The sequence below is a fragment of the Porites lutea genome, chromosome 9 (genome assembly GCF_958299795.1).
Source record: "Porites lutea chromosome 9, jaPorLute2.1, whole genome shotgun sequence".
Lineage (NCBI taxonomy): Eukaryota > Metazoa > Cnidaria > Anthozoa > Scleractinia > Poritidae > Porites > Porites lutea.
In genome coordinates this window covers 9,576,578-9,586,834 of record NC_133209.1, presented here as the reverse complement: position 1 = coordinate 9,586,834, position 10,257 = coordinate 9,576,578, and the positions used below count along the sequence as shown (strand labels likewise).

At 38.9% G+C, this 10,257-nt stretch overlaps 1 protein-coding gene across 1 annotated transcript; it reads left to right on the top strand.

Annotated features, from left to right (window-relative positions):
- Positions 1-7,906: 7,906 nt before the first annotated feature.
- Positions 7,907-9,258, top strand: LOC140948748 (melanopsin-B-like). The gene is made up of 2 exons (XM_073398015.1): positions 7,907-8,008; positions 8,125-9,258. The coding sequence occupies exon 2, from the start codon at positions 8,182-8,184 to the stop codon at positions 9,160-9,162; it is 981 nt and encodes a 326-aa protein (XP_073254116.1). The 5' UTR covers positions 7,907-8,008; positions 8,125-8,181; the 3' UTR covers positions 9,163-9,258.
- Positions 9,259-10,257: the final 999 nt, after the last annotated feature.

The following is a 10,257-nucleotide window of genomic DNA, read 5'->3' as shown; positions in this document are numbered from 1 at the left end:
ATCATAGTCCATCGAGGAAGTTTGGTTAGCAAATAACACAAATCGTAAGAAATACACAAATTTAGCCTCATGAAACATTTGAGGGGTGGTTCAGGGCCCCACCGTGAAAATATTCACGTGCCAATATTAGAGTTTATAACACGTGAGCTGCCTTGAAGACGTAAGGAAACGATTTTATTTTTCAGATCTGTACCGTGGCAATAGAGATAGCTTTTAATTGTTTTCCCGGAAATGGTGAAGGAAGATTGGTAATAAACATGATTTAAGCAAATTCATTGACAGTGAGAGAGTTTTACCACAGGAGATACCAGACTACCAAAAGCGTTTGATGGGTCAAAACATAAGTTGTTGCGGAAATTTGTCTTGAATAAAACGTGTACCGATAATCGAATGTTATGCCGAAGAAATTAAAGAAGGCTATCTTCAAACCATATGCCGTGAAAATTCTTGAGTGGATGGGAAACACCTCTTAGAAGATATATTTAAGCTTATTTTTATTTATTTATCTTTTGACAGATTCGTCGCCAACGGGCTCGGGTGAAAGTGGTTTTGAATAGTAGCACGTCTGACAGATGTTTTGAACGGATATCTAGAGCCATTCGAACAGATAACAAGCGTTTTCGAGCGCTGTTTTTTTTTTTATTTGTTTCAAGCTGAGCGGCCAACAGATTCCGTGGGGGCGTGATAGGCACAAACATTTTCGGAATTCTTGGGGCTGTAACTTTGTTTCCTTTAAAGGCATCTTTCTGAAATCAATACAAGCAACAATACTTGATTCCAGAAATATTGTGGATTAAGTGTTTCTATGGTTACCAGTCACGTGACGTTCTGGTGGCCAATTAAAAAGTTCAAACTCCGAAAAGTTTCTCCTTCAAAAGTATGTAACCTGAAACTGTGATACCTTGCAAAAATACAATGTAGTGTATGCCGGGATATGTAAAGACGATTATGGGATAGACGAACAGGATTGTATGGGAGTCGAGGAGTTTAGAATGGCGATGCCTTGTTCCGTTGTTGTAATCCGGTTCAATCCGTAGCTTGAATGCGAAAATTTAGATTCTACAATTGGCGACGAGGATATTAGACAATTGAAGAATTTAAGAAATACTTGAGAGGGGACACAACCGCAGATGACCAAGTTGCTGAAGATGACTCCTCCGATGAAGATAACACCGGATAAAAATCAGATCTCCAAGGGAGACCAGTGAGGGAAAAGAGGCCACCGGAATACCTAAAAGACTACGAAGTGTACGAACTCTGTTAAGTGGAAGAGTGGGCGGAAAGACACTTTACTGAACATTTTAAATAGTTTTACTGAACACTTTAAGGAGACCCACGTTAGAAGCACATTGCCAGCTCAGAAAGACATTTTATCGAACATTTTAGTTAGTTTCGCGTTAGAAGCGTATTGACGCTCTCAGAGTGACTCTTTGCTGAACACTTTAATCAGACTCTTGTTAGAAGCGTATTAACCCGTTCATGTTCTGTTTCATCGATGTGAAGGTCTTGTTCTTAGGGGAAGAAGGGTTGTAGTGTATAACGGGACATGTAAAGATGATTATGGGATAGACGAACAGGAGTGTATGGGAGTCGAGGAGTTTAGAATGGCGATGCCTCATTCGGTTGTTATAATCCTGTTCAATCCGTAGCATGAATGCGTATATTTAGACCCTACATACAGAGCATACAAAATTGAAGAACTTGTCCGATTTGAATTCTCAAATTTCATTTTTGTGAGGTCACAAGTGATGATGTCACAAAATGGGCTTTTTAATCATGCCCAGTACAGTACTAATCCAAAAGATGAAGAATTTGAAACAATAACTCGAGAAAAATACAGAAGAAAAAGTCTCAACTCATTATCTTCTATAGTTTATTTAAGAGATATTGGTAACATTCCATGCAAATTTTTGAAAAGATAGTTTACACAAATTTGTGGCCGATTTTTAACACTTTTTTCCCAGCATGAGTTGATAGCCCGAGCCTTTTGAACGGATCGGGTGACAATTGTTTCCAACGGACAGCCCGAGCCGTTCGAGCGGATAACAATTTTTTTAGCGAACGGATAGCCTGAGTCACTCTAACGGATCACATGACATGTCTTTTTCGAACGGATAGCCCGAGCTGTTCACGTGATCTAGGCAAACAAATCGTGGACGACATGTTCGACTCGTCGTTTCGCCGTTTCCTCGTGTCACTTCGCTGTTTAGTCCCGTCGTCTCGTCGCCCTGGTGTCGTCGTTTCCTTGTTTCGATTTGACACTTGACACGTCGTTTCGTCTCTTCGAGGTTTTATTTCGTTGTTTCATTTAGCCCATTTGACCGCGCTAGCCCGGGAACTAGAAAAGGTATAATTCGCCCTTGAATTACATGAAGTAGTGAACTCTCTGGGTATTATGGCGAACTTGTCAAAGGCTGAACAATTGAAAACCTTCCTCCGTCAGGGTGTACAATGCATTTTCAACCGCGTAAACGAACAGTTTGATGAGAGTAAGAGTAAAGTGAGCTATCTCATTACACATTTAGACAGAGTGATAAATATTCTTTCACGAGCTTTTTCGTTTTTTTTGTTACCACCGAGCAGGTAGGTTTGGAGTACATTTATTGCTGATGAGAGCTCGTCGACCGGTTCTAAAGTACACAGGATAGCAGTTTCTTCGACACAGAAAATAGTTGTCATGAGCAATTTTCATTGGAGTGAAATGATGCTCAAGATATAGAGCTCTAGCATTTCCTTTGGAATGTCTATTACCAGGACCGTGCTCTCGACATCCTGTAACCTCGAACAATCGTTTTTGCAATGATCCTTCATCTACACGAACGGCAACAATTAATTGACAAGGTCTCAAAAACAAACTCTCCAACTCGGTGGGAACGTAAAATAACGAAAGGCTGAAAGAAAATATATCACTCCGTCAAAATGTGTAATGAGATAGCTCACTGTACTCTCACTCTCATCAACCTGTTCGTTTACGCGGTTGAAAATGAATTGTACACTCTGGCGGAGGTTCCTTTGACAAGTTCGCCACATTGCCGAGAAAGTCAACTACTTCATATAATTCTGTAATTTATGTGCGAATTACACCTTTTCTCGTTCCCAGGCTCGCGCAGTCAAATGGGCGAAAGGAAACGACGAAACAACTAGGGGAGTGACAAGTCGAAACCGACATACACATGCCCCTGCACCAGGGCGAGGAGACGACGGGACTAAGTAACAAAGTGACACGAGAAATCGCGAAATTAAGAAAATTGGTGGAGGAGGCGACGGAACGAAGAAACGAAGTGACACAAAGAAACGACAACACGAAACGAAGAGTGGAACATTTTGTCCGGCCACGATTTGACTTCATAGTGAAATTTGTTCAAATGGCCCTCCCTTGGACATCATATCCCACGATAAATCTTGCACAAGTGTCTCCAAGAAAATCTGAAACTTTACCAACTTACAAGTGCATACAGTACTTTTCAAGTGCAATTTTCTTTTTCTTTTTCTTTTTTTTTTCTCAGGAAAAAAAGGGATATTTTCGGAACGGGTGTAAAGAAATGAGCTGAAAAAAGGAAATCAAAAAAAGAGAAAGAATACTATTGACACTCGATGAATTCAGTATTCTTGAAATGGGAGTACGAACGGGACAGCTCATCCCAATAACCACTATCATAAGCTATACATTCCCCCATAGTCTCAGGAAAATCACACGTCTTTCTTTCTTCTTGTTTTTGGGTAAGAAAAACACCGCACTCTTCAATTTGGTTGGCCAGCCTCATGTTGTGTCAATGATGTGCCGTTAATAGATTGTATCATTTGAAAATCACACGGAATCTGCAAAGCAACTCGATCCATTTCCAAAAAAACTTTAAGTTTCAAATGCAAACGATACTCAGAACGTTGCAGCTAGCGAACCAGGGTCGGGTTGTAAACTTAAATTTAAGGGAACTCGTAACTATTATTTCAAAACAATATACTAGGTTATTGTTCCAGAACAAAAGTCAAGAGCTCTCTTATATATTTTAAGAAGGTTTTATGCAACCAGGTCCCAGTTGTTCAAAACGTGGATAACGCTATCCACCGGATAAATCACTATCCACTGGATAGCGCAATTGGTTTCCCTAACACTTATCCGTTGGATAGTGATTTATCCGGTGGATAGCGGTATCCAACTTTTGAACAACCGGGGCCTGGCCCAGAACTTTTGAATTGCGGCATTTTATATCAACACCAACTTTTTTTTTTTCATTTATTTTTTTTAATATTACTAAATGAATATTAAAAGCTAGATCCATAATATTTAAGATTTCTTGAAATTACTAGATAGTTTATTTGTATAAAACTAACATGTTATCTTTTCCAATTCTAAATTTACAACTTCCATAAGATAGGAAACATCACTATACGAATACAAGAAACTATTGTCATCAGCAAATAATATCAGCAGCTGTAAAACCTTTGACACATTACATACATCACTAATGTGTACTAAGAATAACAGGGGACCTAAGATGGAGCCCTGAAGAACTCTGCAAGCAATATCTAATGAAGAAGAGTTGTAACCATTATATTTCATAAATTGTTTTCGACAAGAAAAATTTTATGATTTACCGAATTGGCGAATCTCGGGCCCTAGATAGGTCAATGAATAGGCCTAAAGTTACCTTTTTATTATCAAGTACGTTTGAGATCTTGTTGAGTATGTTTAAGTAACCAGAACAAACTGGCACGGGAAGCACTCAAGTCACTCAAGAAGCGTAGACTCACACAAAATAATGGATTTACCGAGCGTCAAAGGCGCTTTTAAACGCGCGATAAAGACTACCTTTGCACATCTGTGACGGGCGACAAATTTCAGTCTTAAACGACGGCCTCAGGCGGGTATTCAGGTGATAAATACCGTTTTTGTCACGCTTTAACCAAGGTGTATCTGATTAGCATTTATGCCCCTATCAATGGCGTCGTCAAATATGTCTGAGAATCGAGTCAAAGGTTTGATAAATAAGGCGCAGTAAAAATTATGTCTGAGTCTGAGATTCGAGTCAAAGGCTCGCTAAAAGTGTCAAATGTGTCCGCCTGAGGCTCAGGTCAAATATGCGGCAAAGGTGTTTTCAAATATGTCTGAGATCGGTGAGGGTAAAAGACGGAATGAGTTTGCGAAATGGCAAGTAGCGTGGCTTGCGGAATGACATAATTATGCGGAATGTAATATAAGTAAATGCATGGCGCGAAGAAATTAAATTAAACAGAAAATCATACGCCCGTCTCTGCCGCGTCTTTTTTTGGCAGGCGATTTTTTTTTTCGCACAAATTTGAAGGAGCAACCGTTTTGGTGGTTCAAACCAACAAGGCAGAGAAGCACGTTGGAGTTCAAGAGGATTATGGAGGAAATCATTTCTAGTAGCGGTAAGTTTTACGAGGCTGCTAGGAAATGGTAGACTCGGTAGTCCCAAATGAAATAAACAAATAGGCCTCCTAAATACGTGCAGGCGTATTGTGTCGCAAATCTTTCGGTTCTTTTATTTGGGGGTATAAAACCTGACAAATTAATGTACTTCACTAAACTCAAATCAAGGAAAGGAAAAGAACGGAAAAGAAGGAAGGAACGGAAGGAAGGAACGGTCGATGAAAGTGAAGTGTGATATATTTGATCTTTGAATATTATGTCACAATCACGCAACCCACCGTCTCAAAACGAAAGACTTCTCACGCAGTTTCATATACAGTAGAACCCCAGTAACTCGAACTCGGAAAGGAAACCAAAGACAGTTCGAGTTACAGCTGGACGGACTCCACGGTTAGCGAGGATTAGAGTTATCGGGGTCGATTGAAAAATTCAATTTGCCATGTTAAAATTAATAGTTACGATTATTCATCCCTTCATGATCAGTGTACAGTCCAGTACAAATCTAACTTATTTCATCAGAAACGGTGATAAAATGAAATCTTAACCATTCAGTTTTAGTGATAAAACCTGATTTGCTCGTTGCATAAATTAAAATCAAATTGCTGTAGTGCTGTAGTCTTATTTTTTAAACTGTTTTTACCATTATACAACAAGAAGAACTAATGGGCTGACATCTGAGTGGAGATAAAAGAACCAGAATTCGAGTTATGGGGTACATTTTGGTGAATTTTTAAGTCAAGAAAAGGAAAGGAGATTTCGTTTTGAGTTAAATTTAGTTTTAAGTAAGCGGGGAATTCGAGTATCCGAGTTCGAGTTAACGGCCGAGTAAAATGAATGAAAAGTGGGATGAATTCTAAAGGAAATTGGACTTAGTTCGAGTTAGCAGGGAGTTCGAGTTATCCGAGTTCAAGATATCGGGGCTCTACTCTACAATAAAAGGTAAAAAACAAAGCCTATGAAGTTAATCGTGCAACCATCTTTTGCATGAAAATTATAGCAGAAGGGAGCGTAATCTTCCAAAACAAATTTTCTTCATTGGCCGACTTCTGTGATGTAGTATCGGTAATGCCACGCAGCCCGACTAATAATGGCAAGTAGCAGAATCTTTGTAGCTGAGCGAAAAAGGCCAATCGAGAGTGAAACCTAGCTTCTTGGCTTTTTGATTGTCATCGTAGTCGAGCCAGCAACCTTAAAAAAGTAGCAGCTTTTGCAAATTGATTGGCGCCAAAAAAGGGTGGACTTTTCATATATTACATTTCGCATAATTATGTCATTCCCTAAACTCATTCCTCCTTTTACCCTCACCGGTCTGAGATTCAAGTCAAAGGTTTGACAAAGGTGAGTTTGTTCTAGTGCACTTCAAACGTTGTCGAAAAAAAGGAAGAAGTTAGCGCACCAACGCAGGATATTCTAAAGGCCATACTGTGTATTTTGTCTCTTTTGTATTTTTTTTACTGTCTCTACCTTTATCAATTCATCACACACGTTTAACCATTTATTATTCCACCTGCTATTAAGAGTGGTATGATTGTCAACCGTCTCCTGGTTTCATGTCAAAAACTCCGGTTTTTAGAAGTGAATCACTTCAAAAGAGGAGGATGATTCCCATTGTAAATAACCCTTTGTATAAACTTCTTCTCTTTAGCTAAATTACGAATTAGGTATTCGTAAGTTACGTAACATTCCCTTAATACTGGTTATTAAACGGTATAATATACACCACCTTTCCTCCCACGCCGTAAGCGGGCATCGATTAAAGGTCTTTGTTGATTTAGTATGTGGAAGGAAGATGCAGCTTGTACTCGTAATGTTCTCATTTTGCTGCAGGCCATTATTATTATTATTATTATTATTATTATTATTATTATTATTATTATTGCTAATATTACTATGACTATCAATAACAATAATAATAATAATAATATTATTATTACTTCAAATTAAACAAACGTACCCTAAACTATCAATTTTAAATCCTTTGACAAAAAGGTCTGATTGATGAGAATGAGAGAACATAATTCATAAAAACGGTCGGTGTTGGTGTAAAATGCCGCAATGCAAAATTTCTGGTTCGTCTTTCGCTGCAACGTTCTAGGCATTGTTTGCTTTTAAAAAGTAAAGTTTTTTTTTGGGAAATGAAGATTCCTTGTGATGATGCAAGCTATCCCCCCCTCCCCCCCCTCCAAAAAGAAAAAAGGAGAACAAGAACAAGAACAAGAAAAAAGAAATGTGATTTTCTTTAGACGATATGAGGGAATGTAAGGCTTTATGTGCTGAATACTTATTTCTCCTATGACAGTGGTCATTGGGATGAGCCGTCAGTACTCTCATTTCATCATTTCAGAACTGAATGCATTAGGTGTTAGTAGTATTATTTCTCTTTTGTATGTCTTTACATTCAACGAATGTCCTTTTTTCACCCAATTCTTTACACCCGTTCCGAAAATATCCTTTTTCGCAAATAAACAGTTCATCCTCAATTTTTTTTTTCTAGAATTGGGAAAGCTACTATATGCACGTGTTAGTAAGTCTGGTTTCCTTGAACACACGTGTGCAAGACTTATCGTGGGATGTGATGTCAAAGGGAAGGCCATTTGGACAAATTTAATCGTCGCCGTAAGTATATGTGGGCGCTGTTATTTTCTGAATTTTTAAGGGAAATCAGAGCATGCAAAGGAGAAAACTAACAACGTTGCGTAATTAACTTATTTGAAAACGTATTTCTTTTTAAGGGCCTTTTGTAACAAAGTTTATTGACGTTGGTTCTCGATCTGCTAACCGCGTTTAAGATGGATGCTTTGGAGAATTGGAGTATAATCGTCGTGACGATTGAAATAGTCATAAGTCTCTTAGGAATCTTCTTCAATGGCTTGGTAATTTTGACAATTTGCCTGAATATTTATCGTCTCTCAGCACCCAGCTACCTCATACTCAGCATTGCCGTGAGTGATTTTCTTTCTTGTTCTTTGGCTATTCCATTTTCTATTGCAAGGCACTTTAAGAAGAAATGGCCGTTTGGAATGGCTGGCTGTCAAGCTCATGCGGTTATGATCTTTCTACTCGCTTTGGTGTCATTAACTCATCTGGCTGCCATCTCAGCTGGGAAGTATCTGACAGTAACCAAGTCCCTTTCAAAACAGTCCTATTTTGATACTAGAATGGTAAGAAACGTGATAGTTTCGTCCTGGATTTTTTCCATCGGTCTCAGCACAATACCGTTGATAATGTGGTCGAAGATCAATGGCTTGGACGGCAGTCATAACGCATGCCTCTCGGATAAACACGTACAGCAACCGTCTGTTCCTAGCGATAAGGTATACTTTGGAGCTGTTTATTTCTTTTGTTACGTTATAGCCTTGGCCGTGATCACTTTTTGCTATAACAAAATCCACAAAGTTACCAAAAACATTGTTCAGAACACACGCCAGATGGGCGGTTTGCCTGCCATGGAAATGCGACGAGCTCTTCTCAACAAGCATCGCCGATCTGCGATGTATTTTTTAACCATTATAGCTGCTTTCATGCTGTCGTGGTCTCCTTATGCTGTCGTGTCCTTTCTTACACTCCTATCAATAGGGCTGAATCCCATTGCTACAAGCGCCTGTAGTGTGTTCGCTCAAACATCATTTTTTCTCAACCCAATCTTGTATGCTATAGTCTCTCGCCGATTTCGAAGGCGCATGGTCATAGCTGTTCCAGCGATGAAAAGACAACATAGAAGGATCAGACCAGCTGCTGTAATTTCGAGTGTCGGGCCACTAGCCCTTTAAAACACATTTTTTGTCTAACAAGTATGTTTTAAGATGAGCCAAAAAAGCGTATATCTGTTTAGATGGCATTAGCGGACGTGAGTTATTCACTACCTCGAGGAACACTAACGACCAGAAAGGCACATATTTCCAAGTCAAAATTCTAAGAGTCGGCCTAAACAGGTCCCCAGTTGATAAACTGATATTTCGGAAAAAAGGAACTAGGCTTAAACATTCAAGTCTTGTCTGGGTCGTCTAGTTCTGTATATTAAAAGCTTTAATCAGTAACTTATATTCTGTGCTAAAATAGACGTACTTTACTTAAGCAAGTTTAATAGAAAAACTGTATCAGTATCTCAGTAGTTAATAATATAATAGCAATATCAACTGCTCGCAATCAGTTTTAAAGACCGATGAAAATGTACCTGTTAGTGAAAACTGTAAGAATAAGAATAAGATTAAATGTTTCCCTGGAAGGAGGAGTGTCTCTTTAAAATTTTGTATCTCTGATTGTTTGACCTTGTTTGCCAGTTCTCTCTTTTAGCTCGCCGATGAATGGTCTTTGAAAAGAGAAGGACTGGATTTGTTGGCGAATAAAAAAAAGTATTATATTCAAAGCATAGGGGAATCCTCCCGAATCCTCCCCCCTTTTTTGTTCTAACAGCCGATCCTTAAAAATATATGCGTTATCCCAGCCGTTCTCAACCTGTCTGCAGGATAAGAATATTAGTTAAATCCAGCTGTCTTTTAACACCGTCAGTCAGGGGAAGGATATGCGAGACCTTACAAAGTCGTTCATTGTAGTGAGCAAATGGTTTTATTTGGATATGTTAATTCTTTACATTAAATTTCCATATCGTTATATACTATAATTTTTCTTCAAACATAACTTGGTAAGCTTATTAAGCGAGCAATACCTTCAGCTCTGCGTGTGGATCACTGTATCTCTTCAGAAACTCTTAACCCCCTTAACACCCACCCCCCCCCCCCCCTCCCGCCGTCAATCGTGAAAAGGACTGCCCCTAACCAAAACCCCTCAAAAAGTAACAAAGCATGTTGTGTAACATGCTTAAAGGTGTGACATATCTGTAATGTTTTGGAGCCAGATATTTTTAA